The 16,773-nt window shown below is 35.7% G+C and overlaps 1 protein-coding gene across 1 annotated transcript; it reads right to left on the reverse strand.

Moving 5' to 3' along the window:
- Nucleotides 1-751: 751 nt before the first annotated feature.
- On the reverse strand, nucleotides 752-16,402 carry LOC133338539 (uncharacterized). The gene is made up of 6 exons (XM_061546711.1): nucleotides 16,236-16,402; nucleotides 14,003-14,075; nucleotides 13,689-13,724; nucleotides 1,471-1,816; nucleotides 1,179-1,338; nucleotides 752-1,076 (listed from the first exon to the last, which is right to left on the reverse strand). Exons 1-6 carry the CDS (start codon nucleotides 16,400-16,402, stop codon nucleotides 752-754), a joined length of 1,107 nt encoding a protein of 368 aa, XP_061402695.1.
- Nucleotides 16,403-16,773: the final 371 nt, after the last annotated feature.

A 16,773-nucleotide genomic window follows, 5' to 3' on the forward strand; every position in this document is an offset into this window, starting at 1 on the left:
TTCAGAAGTTGGGACCCATCTGCCCTCTCAAAGAGCGAAGATAACTTGATCAACATTAAATCCGAAACCTCTTTGATAAAAAAAAAACATATACACTTTATAAATCCTGTGTGTAACTCCGCAAACCATAGGCTTAAGGTATATATCTGTCGGCAAACCCGATTGAGATTTTTTTACTTGCCTTTGCGATGTTGCCTAAAACAGAGCCATTTTAAAATACCATAAATACCAGTCGAATAGAATTTTTTTCTATTCGACATTTTTAAAAATGTGTGTAATTAATTTAACTAAAAGTTTACCAAATGTTTGGAATATTCTGAACAATATGAATATATATAGCACATGAATAATCAAAACCACATTTTCATAACGCTTTTGTCTTAAGTCTTTTGTTTTGATGACAACGCAGGTTCAATGAACCATTTACTTCAACAGATCACTCTTTGATATTGAAAATTTCATGTTGTGTTTTTTCTTGCACAATATTCCACTTTTTGGTTGAAAATAAAAAAATATGTGTTAATTTTCTTTTTTGTAAAATTTTATAATATTTATTTTGTTTTCTAGGAAAAAAATTACCAACAACTTAAAAAAATTAAACTCATAATAACGTCTAACACGCAAGCATTATTCAAAAATAATATCAGCGTTTACTTTCCGTCTAATACTCAGTCTTCATAACAATATCGGTGTGTGGATAGGTGATTAGGTCAACCATTCTTACTTTTAGCCCTTTTTTGTGTCCTTGAGCTTAGAAGAAGAATCTCTTGGCCGGGATATTGTAATGATAACCATCCTCTTGCAATTCATTGCCAAATACTTCCTCTAGGGGAGCGGCATATGAGGGAATGGGAATTTTGAAGGTGGGTGTTGGAGCGGGTGCCAAATATTCCGATTTGTTGGGTTTGGGTGGCAAATATTCCGACTTAATGGGTTGAGGCGGCAAATACTGGGCTACTGGGGTTGTGGGTGGTAAATATGTGGGTTTTGGTGGTGTGGGTGGTAAATAGGTGGGTTTTGGTGGTGTGGGTGGTAAATAGGTGGGTTTTGGTGGTAAAGGTGGCAAATATGTGGGCCTAGGTGGAGTTGGAGGCAAATAAGATGGCTTAGGTGGTGTTGGTCTTGGTGTTGTTGTCGTAGTAGTCGTTGTGGTTGTTGTAGTAGTTGTAGTGATGGGCTTAGGGGGCAAATATGTTGGCACTGGCTTGGGAGGCAAGTATGTGGGTTTTGGAGGTGTGGGAGGCAAGTAGGTTGGTTTTGGTGGTGTGGGTGGCAAGTAGGTTGGCTTTGGTGGTGTAGGCGGCAAATAGGTTGGTTTAGGTGGTGTAGGGGGCAAGTATGTTGGCTTTGGAGGCAAATAGGTGGGCTTTGGTGGTTCTGGTGGCAAGTATGTTGGCTTAGGTGGTGTTGGTTTCGGTGTTGTGGTGGTAGTTGTTGTCGTTGTAGGTTTTGGAGTTGTTGTGGTAGTTGTCGTAGTAGTAGGAGGAGGCAAATAAGTAGGCACTGGTTTGGGTGGCAAATAAGTTGGCTTTGGTGGTTGTGGAGGCAAATAGGTTGGCTTTGGTGGTTCTGGAGGCAAATAGGTTGGCTTGGGTGGTGGTGGCAGTGTAGTTTTTGGCAATTCAAAAGGCACCTTCGGTTTGGGATAATCATAACCTGGATGATTTTCTATTTCTTGGTGAGAGTATTCATAGCCATGTTGGTGATGGTAATGGTGTTCATGATGATCATGGTGATGTTCATGATTGTGGCCAAACAAATGTGAAACATCGGCTCTTACAAATGCCGCACAGGCCAGCAAAAGCACAAATATTTTCTAAAAAAAAAAACACAAAAAACATTCACATGAATAATTAATTAAATTAAGAATCTCATTCTAGCCAAATAAAATCAAAATCGAAACGTACCATTTTGTATTTGTAATCCCAAGTGTTTCAATACTCCTCTACGACACGTTTCTGTCGCTGTGGACGGTTCAGAGCGAAATGATATCTTTTGTTGAGTAGTTATTCTTATTTATAGTTCAGTCAGAAATTTGTAGCGAAAAAATTCAGATTAAATGTTCTTTTTTGTTCAGTCAGTCACACCGGCATGGAGATAGAGTGTTGGTGTCGTTGTTGTTGTTGTAGTGTTTGGCTGCTGTTGGTGTTACTTGTATTGTGGTTTGTGTTATATATTCTCAGCTATTTTCTGCTGTTGTTGTTTTTAGCGTTGTTTCAACAATTAAACAGCCTTTTTACACATTTTATTCTGCTTCTTCTTATTCTTCTCCAACATCACTATAATCACTGTCATCGCTTTTTTGACCAGACCATACCATATTTAACAGACTTACGAGCTAAGTCAGAGACTTGTCAAAATGTTATGTTATATGTCTGCTACAATTGAGTCAGTGAGTGATAAGTTGTTCGACCATACCCGCGTCTGTCTGTCCATTCGTTAATGCGTCACAACGTCCGTTTGTTTGTCTTCAATGAAGATAATTTTTATCGTTTTAGTCATCCAGCCATAGCGACAAAAGCACCATAGCTCACAAGAACATCTCCATCCGCTGAGGGTCTGTCTATAGCCACATTGTGTGGCTAATAGTATTTTGATTTTTAGTTCAGATTTAATTAATTTACCAACCAACTCACCTATATTTTGGCACATTCTTAGTTTGTTATTTTTGTTATTTGAATATCTTATGTTTGCTTTGTAAATGAATATGTTCATATTATATTTTATCTGATGCAATGAAAATTCTACATTTAATGTGGATAATTTTAAATATTTTATTTTATTTTTTAATTCACATGAAAATGGTGTTATTAAAGTTTGATTTTTGTGGTCGGTATATACTGGCGTAAGTCATTGCCGAGTTCTTTTTGAGAGAATGGCAGAATACTGCAATGGATGACAGCTGTCATTTTTTATGACACATTCTCCTGATATGTCTTACTATTGACAAAAAAATGGGTCGCACATTTTAACCTTTGGTTGGCATATTACAATCAGGCGGGACTTAAAATTAATTCAAACGCTGTTATGGGACTTTGAGGAACTAAAATACTAAATTACAGAGGTTGGAAAATGCGGCTAGTGAAACGATCAAATATGGAGTTTCCCATATTTATGAGATTTTGCCAATCTTTGAGCAATATCAAGCATGTCCCTGCCAAGAGATATTTAACCAATCTACGATTGTAATCTGAAAGAGAAAAAGGTCCATGAGAACGCATAGGGAGAAAGGCAGGCATATCAAATCATGTACTTATATTAAAAAATTTGGTTGTCAAAAATCTCTAAATACCAATTTGAAGCAAGTTTGAAAATTTCGTCTTCAATCTTCATAATGCCGAATGTGTCATCGAGCCTTAATATTCACTATTATGGGTATATCGAAGAGCAAGAATAAACATAATTTTTTCTAGGTCTACGACAAATACATTAAATAACAAAATTTTATATAGCAGTTCTACTGTCAGGTTCGTCTCGAAACATTGAAGGCATTCAGCATGGATCTAACATTATTGGGTATAACCATCACAGCGACGAATATAATCTTTAGAAGGGAGACAACCAAGGCTCCGTAAACTCTTCCATAGGCAGAAAACAATTTATAGGTCTCCCAATACAGATAGTCTTTAGTCAAAATACATTATATCTTTGTATACCCACCACCAAGAGCTGGACATTCAAATATATAGTCCGTCGTGGCCAGGAAACTCCGAAGTTCATACACTCAGGTTGGAAATATGGAATAGGTCTTCAAACATGCACAAAAAATGAGACAAGACTATATGTGCTAACTATAGAGGAATTAGTCTCCTTCGTATCGCATATAAAGTGCTAGCCAGCGTGCTGGGTGAACGACTGTAGCCAATGTCAATGCTGTTATTGGATCGTATCAATGCGGCCTTAGACCTGGCAAATCCACCATTGACCACATTTTCACACTGCGTCAAATCCTGAAAAATATCCACGAAAAATAGATGGAAACATTCAACCTATTCGTCTGCATTCGGCATTCCTACTGGCACAAAGTCAGCAGTTGAAGTCTGAAAGGACCTCTCCGAGCGCTTCAATACCGAATGAGGATCCAGACAAGGTGACAGTTTGTCGTGTGACCATTTTAACATCCTGCTGGAAAAGGTCATACGAGATGTAAAGGTGAACAGAAATGACACTCTGTACACCAAACAACACATGTTACTCACCTGCTCCGATGACATCGACATTATGGGTCGAACATTGCGCGCGGTAGCAGCCACCTTTGAACAAATTGAGGAGTCTGTCAGTCCCAAGTAAATGGCTAGAAAACCAAGGTGATGGTACCGACAGCCAAGACGTCCAGTAGACTCGATCCAACTGTGGAACTCTATCAGGTTTGAATTACAGAGAAGAAAAGCGTTGGCCAACAGTTGCTACTATGGTCTGAGTAAGCAATTCAAAACAAGGCCACCTCTCGCCAGACCAAACTCACATTCTACAATACGCTTGAACTACCCGTGCTGTTGTGTGAATCTGAAGCATGGGTACTTGGGCAACAGAGTGATAGCTCTTGAAGTGTTTGAGAGAAAAATTATCAGGAAGATTCATGGGTCGATCTGCTTCCATTTATTCTCAGACATCGACATAGTCAGACGTATTGAGCTGCAGCAACAACGTTGGCTAGATCATGTTGTGCGAATGAATGATGATGCCCCAGCTCAAAAGATATATAAAAGCGAGACTCCTCATGGTTCAAGCGGAAGGGGAAGGCCACGAATTCGATGGAAATATCAAGTTAAAGAAACCATCGTTATTTCGAGTTTTGTTCTTATGCCTTTTTAGGGCGAAGTATCATTCATGTAAATGTTTTTTTTTTTATTAATTTCTCTTTCGAGATGAGCTACATGATCGGAGTTGCAATGAAAAGGAAAGCCAGGGAGATACTACATTCCCACCACTACGCGACGCGTTTCGCCGTTGGTTAAACGGCTCATCAGGCATATTGGGCAATGTAGCTTACAAATGTCTTTACTTGATAAGTTGACTTCTGCCTATAGAAGAATTTACTATAATATTTTTCTTCAATGGTATGCAACTGCATATTGTGCAACCTTCGAAAGATAAGGAGGTGGCATTGAACGATAAGGCGCCGGACAACAATCAACAGATGCCAGGGTTCAAATCCCAGCCGGGCACAAGCTGAATTTTTCAATACCACAATGCAAATCTTTTTTAACTCGGCTTACGGAACAAATGTTCTGTTGCAAGCCAGCTATGTAAGTAAGTAAGTACTCTGAACATAACGAAAATAACACCTTCGTAAGAACTTATAACGAAAATGTTCTGTAAAGAAATTGTTTACCCACCAAATTACAGCCACATCGGTTGGATAATGCGCCAAGATTCACAAAATTACATATAAATGCGATAGGCCTTTACATGAATGAATGTCCGATATGTATAATTTTTGGTGAGAAAATGTGTCTTCCAATCAGAACTCAAAATATTTTTGAATTATGAAAATTAGCATATACTATTAACTGGAAAGAATACCTGATGACGAACGAATATTCATAAATTTTAGTAATTAAGATTGAAAGTTGATATCTATAACATAAATATTACATCCGATTCAAAATCGTAAACAGTTCGAAAATAAGGGGACCCAAATACCTCCATTCAATTGAAAACGTGACCAATTCTTGGACCGATAACCATCAAACTTTTAGAAAAAATAATAATATATTTTCAAACATCTACAAAATTCCTTTAAAATTCCATAAAAAATGTAAAAAAAAAAATTTTCGGAGGACATTCATAATTTTTGGTACATAGTTTAAGGAAAATAGGCTGATTCAAAATCTGTTAGCGTATTTCAAATATAAATTAAAACCAGTGAGCGGAGCAGTATATTCGGACGGGGCCGACCATATGATACCCTACACAACTACTACGAAAAGCCTGGGCAATATTTCGTGATATTTGCACCCTTTTTACCGATTATAGATCAACAACTCCTCTTTCTAAGTCTTGCATATTTTCCAAAATGTTTTTTCTTGAAGTGAATTTTTACGCCATAAAATAAAAAATTGGTCACTTTATGTTTTGGTTGATTTGAAACTCGGAAAATTGACCGATCATCATCTAAACAATCGCTCTAAGTATTTGGTCAGATCCCCTTCACCTTGTAAAATATGTGATGTTCTGTATATAATAATTGCCTCTAGAGCGACTAGAAAATCTGGCAAAATTAAAGTTTTCGGTTCATTGTACGCCCTGAATGAAATCTCAACTTCAAAGCAATTTATATGCGTCGTCCTTGACCATAATCGGAACTTCATGTACAATTTCAAAGCGATCAGCGCGAGATTTCCGTCCTCTAATGGAGTAATAGTAATAATATGCACATAGTCACCTTTAATTAATTACGTATAACTCCCGCATCGGAGTACATACAGCCATATAATTGGTATCAATTTGAAGGTCAACAACTCATCTTGGACATACTATCAACATCTCGAGTATATGTCCTTCAGGAGCAAGTATATACGCCCCAGAATAAAAAATTGTAATTTTTCACACAAAAGTCAGGGTCTATTTGACCCGCTAAATATTGAGCGATCTTTATCAAAACAGGCATGCTTATTCTTAGGCCCGATCCCCGAAGATTGGTACATAACTGTGCCTTGTAGCGTGTTTACACATTATAATGGACAGACGGACGGACGGACACACATGTCTAGATCGACTCAGCTAGTCGAGATGTGACGATCGGTATACTTAAAGGTGGGTCTAGGACCAATATTTCGCGGCGTTACAAACTTTTGGGGCTGCACAAAGCTATAATACCCTGAGACAACATAGTTGTGTAGGGTATAATAATTCCTATTTTTCGTTTTCTTGTTTTCTTTGCAGTACTAGTCAAATCACATTGAAATACGGTTTAATAGTCGCGGCCAAAGTGTGCTGCTCGATGTACTTTACTATGCAAGAACCCTAAACATTACTAAAAATGGCACAACGTGCATACGATTTTTATGCGCATCCGATTTCAGTAGAAAGTTAAAGTTCCAGGGTAGTTGTGTAGGGTATCGTATGGTCGGCCCCGTCCGACTATACTGCTCCGCTCACTTGTTTTAGTTTGTATATTTCTGTTTTGATAAAGATGAATAATTGCTTCTTTTTTCGAGTACCAACTACAATCAAGCAAAAACGATAACACCCTTTTACAGTTAAATAACATATAACTGCACATCAATAACTCAATCTTGATATTTAGATCTTTCCACTAAACGGTCATTGATCCAATTTGGAAGGTATTTCGATAGCCCCCATACCTTCATATTTCAAATTATATTTATTTATGTGTGCAACTTTAATTTAGTTCATAACATTTTAAATAATAACTAATTATTTTTGTTGCCATTCAAGATAATTTTTTTCAGCTTGGATTTTTTTAAATCTTTCCTTCTCTTTGTTCGACCATGTATACATTTGTGTTGTTGATATTTTAAATTCCTTTTAATATTTCCGTTTCTTCATTTGATTTGAATTACTTTAAAGTGATGGTAGTGTTTTGAGCTGTTGTTAAACACGGATTTAGTTCCGTTCTGTTAAAAATTGTTGAACATTAATAATTTGTTATTAAACAAAGAAATAAAACAAAAATAAATAAATTGTCAGAGACGTAGTACCGTATAGAATGGGGCCTAGGGTCATAATTGTTGCTATAGACATTTATGAAAGGGCGTCGACAATAGAGGCCGTTTATAATGATGCCGATGATTTTGAAGTGTAGTATGCCAGTGTACAAAACAAAAGACTTAAGACACAAACAATCATATATGCTGATATCTTGATTTGTTTATCTTTCTCTCTTCTTAATGAAATAACATAAATAGCTGAATGATCGATTATTGTTTTAATATTTCTGCATGTTCGATTCTATAAACGTTTCGAGTAATGGATAATTTTAATTTATTTATAGAATTCGTTCATTAATCTGTTAAGGGAATTCCATTCAAAATTGTTATTTTTTTTTTTTGCAATAGCCAATATCAGACGTGGTGCCAGCCAAATAGATTATATGAATAATTGCTTCCTCAATTCAGCTTTTAAAGTAAACACATATGCCAATTAATTTATCTTCATGTACATTTTTGTAATCGCCAAACGACAAATAAGGATTTAGAATTATTGCACAAGAATAGTTATTTGAAGCTCGAGTACAGATTATTTGCTTTGAAATACAGTCAACGACATTCATTTAAGTGCACACTGCTTTTTGCAAAATGTTAGAACGTTCAAAAAGCATGTTATGAAAGTGTATCAGTCGGAGTGGAAAGTGTATCAATCATTGAGCTATTTTGAAAACTAAAAAAAATATTTTAAGTGATTATTTATACTCTTTCGAGTCGAGCTTGATGATCTAAAAGGAAAGCCAGGAGAAGAACCTACGTACCCACCATTATGCGACGCGTTTCGCCGTTTGTTAAGCGGCTCATCAGGCATATTGGGCTATGTGGCTTTACAAAGGTCGTACGTTGATAACTTGTATTTATTATATTTTTTATGATAAATATACGCATTTTAATTTCATTATCATTAACTAAAACATTAGCCTTTAATTGAAAAATCGGCTAATTTTGACCAAAAAGCAAGCTGCAATATAGGGAAGAACATCTCCTATAGATTTTATCTTAGTTCATACGATAGATTTGTAGGTCCAGAAGGTGTATAAATTTGGAACCGATAGCTTTGTAGGCCCTGAATAGTGTGTTAAAATTTGGAACCGCTTAGATTAATAGTTTTTTAGTTATCGTGCCCAACAATCATAAAAACACTGTTTCGAAGAATATAATGATTTTAAAGTTTGAGAATCACTCTTGCTGTTGTTGAGATTTTCACTTGAAATCTCTCTGAGAAATTCTTGAGAAGTTGTAGGCTCATATACTTACTTAGGTGGCTTGTGACAGGACTGTCGTTGCATAAGGCGAGCTCAAAAGAAATTTCCAATCGGATAGTTCTTTTCCGCAGTTTTTCCAATTTTAACCCTTTGAGTCCCGAATTTGTTCCCGCAATCTTAGGACAAATTTCTGTTCATAGATTTAATGCAACTATCCTAAATAGGATAGGCACAAAATTTGACATCGATATATCCTTGCATTCGGGAGATACAGTACATTCTTTCGGAAAAATTAAAGTCCAATATCAAGAAAACCAAATGCAAAATCGACAGAAAAAACATTTTAAATTATTCTCTATATTAATTTTTACAAGAATCAAAAATCAAAAAATTCTGAGGGTAGAATTTGTACAATTTGGACGCTATACACAAATTAGTACTGTACACAAATTTACCCTCTTCTCTATATTGAAAAGCTCATAACTTTACCAAATTTTTGATTTTTTTTGATTTTTCTTTTGATATGTGTCGTCCATAATTAAGTCTTCACATATGAAATCCAAATAATACATATCTACTAGATGCATATAAAATATAAGCTCTAAAACATTTTGTTGCCTGTGGGCAACATTGGGCCACAAAGGGTTAAAAACCACGTTCGTCAATGTTGATCTTTCCATATAATTCGTGGCCTTCTCATGCTGCGTGAACCATTAGCTGGTTCTCTTTTATATGATTTTTGAGCTGTGGCATCTTCATCCATTCTCGCAGCATGACTTAGCCAACGTAGTCGCTGCAGCTCGATACGACTGACCATGTCGATGTCCGCGTATAAATTGTAAAGCTCGTGGTTCATTCGACGCCGGTATTTACCGTCGACGCAAATCGGTCCGTAGATCTTTCGGAGAATTTTTCTCTCAAACACACCAAGAGCTGCCTCATCTGCATGCGCAAGTACCCATGCCTCTGATCCATATAATAGCACGGGTAGTATCAGCGTCTTGTAAAGTGTGAGTTTGGTCTGGCGGGAGGTGGCCTTGTTTTTAAAATGCTTACTTAGACCATAGTAGCATCAGTTGGCCAACACTATACTTCTCCGAATTTCAAAACTGATGTCATTAGTTTTATTTATGGCGGACCCAAGGTATATAAAATCTCCGGCTACCTCGAAGCTGTAGATCTCATGTTCCACAGTTGGTCCGAGTCTACTGGACGTCTTGCGCGTTGATACTATCAGCTTGGTCATCTCGCCGTTTACTGCCAGACACACTTTGGCAGACCCCTTTTCAATTTGTTCAAAGGTGGCAGCTCGCAATGCTCGACCCATTATTTCGATGTTATCGGCGTAGGCGAGTAATATGTGTTGTTTTGTGAATAGAGTGTCGATTCTGTTCACTTTTGCCTCTCGTATGACCCTTTCCAGCAGGATATTAAAAAGGTCACACGACGGCCTGTTACCTTGTCTGAAACCTCGTTCAGTATTAAAGTGATCCGATATGTCCTTTCCGACTTTAACTGCTGATCTTGTTCCATTTAATGTTATAAATTTTGCAGGAATGCCGAACCCGGACATGTCTTTAAACAATGCGGCTTTACAGTCGATGAATAGGTTGAATGTGCCGATGTGTTTTTCGTGGGTCTGTTCCAGGATTTGGCGCAGAGTGAAAATTTGGTATGGTCCAATAATATAATTAACAATTGACAGTAGTTCAAACTGCACGCTGGATAGCACTTTATATGCGAGGGGAAGGAGACTTATTCCTCTATAGTTGGCACATTGGATACTTCCTCTACCCAAATTGTTGATCGAAGTAGGCTTCTGCTATCTGTTGTGTTTGCAGCTTTTCGACATAGGGTTCCCGAGTCCGAACCTTGGCTGCTACTAGGTAGTGGTACGAATCGATATTCGCTTCACGGATCCGTCTATCACAGCATGCTTGAATCTGGTGCTGCTATCTACCATTTTTTTTTTCTTTTTGCTGCCGCGAAGTCAATCAACCTCATTCAGTTATCTAATATTTCTTTCTGGAGCCCGAATTTTCCGACGTGGGGCCAAAAATAGCTACCCCAGGGGACACCGCGGGGAGGTCAGTGTCCACAATTCACATGAAAGAGAGCCATGTTAAAGCCAATCAGAGCCGTTCCTTGGTATCTATTATCCCTTTACGGTTTATATTAACACTAGAACGACGAAGGCGGTTATTTTGACCGCTATCCAATTTCAAGTACAAAAGCAACTGTGCATTTAATGACATTTTTTTTTTAAATTTGGTGAACTTTTTATGATAAACGTAATTCTATGAGGTACAAAAAGCCACCATATTTTAAAAAAAGTGTCATTAAATGCACAGTTGCTTTTGTACTTGAAATTGGATAGCGGTCAAAATGACCGCCTTCGGCGTTCTAGTGTTAAATACAAAAAAAAATCGATTTTTTGGAACCGAAAATTAGGGGTCCTTTTATGTAAAATTACACAACACAAAAAAATGATCAAAAACTAATGCAAATGGTGATTATGCTAAAGCCACTTATCGTGCTCTGGTTAGGAGCTTATGGTTTACATAATAGTCCAACTACACAAGCAATTGTCAAAATCTTGAAGCAATTTAAAGAAACTGGATGAATTAAAAATTCAGCGATGAAACCCATTTCATACTCGGTGGTAATGTTAACAAACCAAATTGTTGTTTTTGAGGTTCTGCGAATCCGCAAGTAATTGAGGATTTGGTGCATTTCTTAGTCCGAAGGTGTTAATGAACCTTAATTTTTCGAAAAAGACGATGCAACGATTGTTACCATCAATTCGGAGCGTCATGGTCATATAAAAACAGTTTTTTTGCCTGCTTGAAGAATTCTACTTTACGAATGATGTGGTTTCAAAAAGACGGTCACAGGTTATGTTATCCAATTTCAGTACTTAAAATCAATCTATAATATAAGGAGCTGTATCTAAATCTTGACCGATTTTCACGAAACTTGGCACACATTAGTCTGGATTAAATTCAGTACGCTATGCCAAATGTCGTGCAAATCGAAGGATATATAGGGACTTTGGTGCACCATTTACATGAAATCGGACGAAACTATATATGGGAGCTATATCTAAATCTGTACCGATGTTCACGAAACTTGGCAGATATCATTCTAGGTTCAATTCAGTACGTTGTGCCAAATTTCGTGCAAATCGACAGATATATAGGGTCTTTAGTACACAATTTACATTAAATCGGACGATACTATATATGGGCGCTATATCTAAATCTGGACCGATTTTCACGAATCTTGGCAGATATAATTCTAGGTTCAATTCAGTACGTTGTGCCAAATTTCGTGCATATCGAAAGATACATAGGGACTTTGGTGCACCATTTACATGAAATCGGACGAAAATATATATGGGAGCTATATCTAAATCTGAACCGATTTTTCCCAATTTCAATAGGGTTTGTCCTTGGACCAAATTAATGAGCAGTGCCAAATTTCATCCAATTCGGTTGATAAATGCGACCTGTACTTTGTTTACAATTTAACATGGACAGGCAGACGGGCGGACGGACGGACATGCATAAATCGACACAGAAAGTGATTCTATACATATTCTCAAAAGGAACCATGAGTCTATCTCGATTATTTTTGCCTGTTACAAACATATGCACAAAGACATTAAACCCTGTACCACAGTGTGGTGAAGGGTATAAAAAAAAATCCTCAAGTTATGGCTGATATAACGACCAATATGTGCCGAAGGTGTTCGAAAATTACGTCAAGTGAATCTATATGGAGGTCATTGAAGTGATAGGAAACATGGAGAATAAGACTGTAACCTTTATTACACACGGCTGGCTTAATGTATCCAATGTGAAGATATAGTGGGCCACATTGTCATTTCTACCAGTATTAGTCATTATGTCGATTGATTTGATCTTTTTTAAAATAAAAATCTACAAAATCCGCTATATACGTCATTTGATGTTGTCTCATTTGTGATTTCTTGTTGTTAATAAATTGATTGGAGCATTCATAAATTATATTGGACAAAAATTCTTTAACTATGTTGTATAATTTGATGTCGACATCTCTTGTTTTTGTTGTTGGTGTTGCTGTATATTAATAAAATTTAATTACTCTCAAGTTAACACCATCACTGCACCCATATTTGTTGTGTTAATTGTGACCATTGATCGGAAGAATTTGTTGATTGACTAAAAATTAAATTTGTTAAATATGGATTTTTTTGTATTTTGCAACCAAAAACACCCAAATTCTTGTTGAAGAAGCTACGCTATCTTGGTTGTATTATTATTATTTTTTTTTTGTTTTCTGTTTTGCTGAAGCCAATGGAAAAGCAGAAAACAATTAACAACAAGAACAACTGTCGAACATTGTACACCACCAGTAAGTTAAAAAAAACAAGAACTTTGCCATTAATCACAAAGTATTTAACACTAGCTTAATTCGGTAATAAATGTGTTAAATTTAAAACGAAACTGACGATAATGAGACAATGGAAAACGGAAAGAGTTTCTTGTTTAACTTGAAGAGAAGGAAAATATGATCTGCAAGACATCAGTAACCCTGTACGAATACTACGAATTGACAAAAATTATTCAACTTCCTATTTTTATTAACAATTAGTTGCAGTTATTTTTAGGAAATAAAAGTTGCAGAACGAAAAATGTTCTAACTTATATTCGAATTCATTAATATTGAGATTACAAATATGATTTAAATTTGAAGGATGTATATAAATGGTCTGGGCACTGACCTACATCTCAATTCCTAATTTTAATTGTTTTCAATTCCAACTTACCGAATTGTTATTTTGGAGATGTGGCAATTTAACAACCTGAAATAAAGAAAAATTAAAAGACAACAATTTAAATAAAATAAACAATAGAATTTTAAAAATATTTATTAAAATTGTTAAGTTTCTTAAAAAAACTTTAACTTATTGGCCAATTTTGTTACACCCTTCGTCATAAGGGAACTGTTGAAATGTCCCATATCAATAGTAATGTTATATGACTCACAAACTTGGATCTTTTTACAGAAGAAAAATCGGAAGGTTTAATCATACCCAAGCTATAAATGTTAAAATTCTTCGCATGATTGTTCACCACTTACTCGGAAAATATAGGAGGAGAAAATTTGGCTAGAACTTTCTACTGCACACAAACCGTAGTGACAATGTGTAGCACTGGGAAAAGAAATGCAGAAATAGTTAATCAAGTTGACGTCTTAATCAGTACTAGAACATTTTCATAAAAAATATGAAAATATGGGTCAAGAATACGCCACCATTAGGTGGAGAATATTTTATATGTGTTTATATGTTTATATGTGTTGAACTTCGAAATATATTTGAGTACTCGACTTTTTGAGAGTACATCTATAATTTTTGATGCATAGATTAAGAAAAAATGTTTTATTATAACCTCCGCCTTACGGCTAATGAGGGTATATATACTTTGCTACGGCAAAAATGTGCCTCATAGAAGTATTGGTTTTATACTCCATGGTTTTTTGGACCAAATCAGTTTCAAACATATTGGACTCATTTACCACTCCTTCTGGTATCTCCCCTAGGAAGGGTCTATATTTCGAAAACTTGTAAATCTCATATGAAGCGAATGCAATAGCCAATTTCATCCAAGCTTTGCACAACGCAATATTTTTACCAATCCTATCGGCCCTCTTCTTCTGGCACTTCTCACACAAAGTGTCAAAATATTGAATATTCATAAATCTAATATAAAGCGATTGGAATGTCCGATTTGGTCCAAGCTGTTCACATCGTAACATTTCTTTCAAACTTAAATCTAGTTCGAATATGGGGAATGAATATCGGTTCACTCGTTCTGGTCTAAATTTTGCTGAAAATAAATTGGGAACATACAATCTGATTTGAACCAACCCTCAGCCTATAATACATATTTTGAATTTTGTATGCTATTTTGGTTTGTGAAGTTCATCAAAATTACTATCTAGGCTTTTATAAGGTCTGCTGGACCACGATATATTGATACTGTACTACCCTTTAATATGCCCATTGTCATATCTTGAATAGCTGATTCGATCTAGACACGTGTATCCGTCCTCTGTTCATTTTAATTTTTTGAACAAAATACAGGCTAAAGTTGGCAGCAAGTCTTCGCGACATTTGGTTCGGGTCAATGACTACATTTATTGTTTTTGGTAATGATCGGGTTATATTTATATGATCAAATGATATAAATGATTTGTCTGTGATGTTAGAGGTCCCGATTGTGACCTCTAGTGTCACAGGAGAAAAAGATCTGACCAACGAATAACCATGGCTGAATGGATGATGACCTGTCAATATTTAACGGATTGAAATAGGATTAAGAAATGTTCAACAATTTTGAAATGTTGTGGGGAAAACACAAAAAGGAGTGGACTTGATTTAGGATTATTGAAATTATTACGATGTGTATTCCGCTCTGTACATGGGGCAGACGGACATAGGTTCGAAATTACCTGAAACGAATTTGGTCCAAATCGTCACACTTTCGTCTTAGGATTTGATTATTTTTTGCAACCTCGTATCAAATATTGATGTGTTTTTACATAAGATTAGATACATTCTTAATGATTATGAGATTCTCTATTAACCCACACCAACACAATCATATAATTTTTTTATTTATGACCATTTTAAATAGTATTTTCCTTAATTTAATTAATTTAATAAATAACTATATCAGATCTAAAATATTGCCTTAGGTATTTGAATTTAGTTGTAACTTGCATTTTAGCAATTAAAATAAATAAATCTTAATTGCTGTCTCTACGTATTCCAATTTTTTTAAAATCGCTTAATGATAGATCTCTCGCTATTAATAAACTAAACAAAAATCGATGCTTTAATTTAATTAATCGAATACTTCTATATTTATATACAAGAAAAATATTTTGGAGTTCAATGAACTGTTGCCGAAGAAATTTATACTAAATCACACCTTTGCGAAACATCAATCAGATTTTATGTTAATTAATTTGTCTTGTCGATCTAATTAAATAAAACATTTAATCAATGTCTTACTTTAATGTTTTACTAAAAATATATATATAACAAAAAAAAAAAAAAAAAAAAAAAAAAAAAACACGAAAAAGATGAAAAAAGAAATGATATGAAATGATAGTGCTATGTATAATTAATATATACCCTACGTAGCTAGTGTGTTATTATAATTTCGATTAAAAGCTTGTAACAATAGGAAATATTCGTCACAGACGTTACCAGATTTCGAAAATACGAAGGAAAACATGGGTTAACAACATTATTTGGACTCACAGTCATTTCGTTTTCGGGTATTAGGTCCGACGGGCTACATACTCGAAACGGTTCCACTGTCCTCCGTGTTTAGCAGAGCCAGATAACCGAGTAGTTATGACTTCTGTTTGTAGACCTTCAGGTCGGCGGGTTCCTGGTTGTTTTGTATCCATGAGGGTATGTTGATTGTGCTTTGGATGTTTCTCATTTTTATGAAATAGTAATACCATGCTGTTAGCCTGGTGTTATTAATTCAAAATTATAGTATTTAAATCTCTGTAAACGATCAGAGACAATTCTGTGGATTATTATCACCGAAGTAGAAATTTATGGTTTATCTGTGGCCAGCCTCAAATTAGTTAGGATTCAGGGACCCCTATGTCCGCGGATTTAGCATAGGAGGTTAGTGTAGGCATAGCAGGGTGTATAGAAGCATTGTAAGCAGGCACTGACTCAAAGAAAGTTTAAAATAATCTCCGTCCAAATATTAGTGATGTATTGACTGTTTTAATAATCTCCGTTTAAAATAATCTTCGTCCAAATATCAGTGATGTATTGACTGGTGTTTAAAGGATCGTAGGGTTAGCCCGTAAGTTAGGTA

The sequence above is a fragment of the Musca vetustissima genome, unplaced genomic scaffold, assembly GCF_032173495.1.
Source record: "Musca vetustissima isolate MV318-11 ecotype Yass unplaced genomic scaffold, APGP_CSIRO_Mvet_v1 utg9436, whole genome shotgun sequence".
NCBI classification, from domain to species: domain Eukaryota; kingdom Metazoa; phylum Arthropoda; class Insecta; order Diptera; family Muscidae; genus Musca; species Musca vetustissima.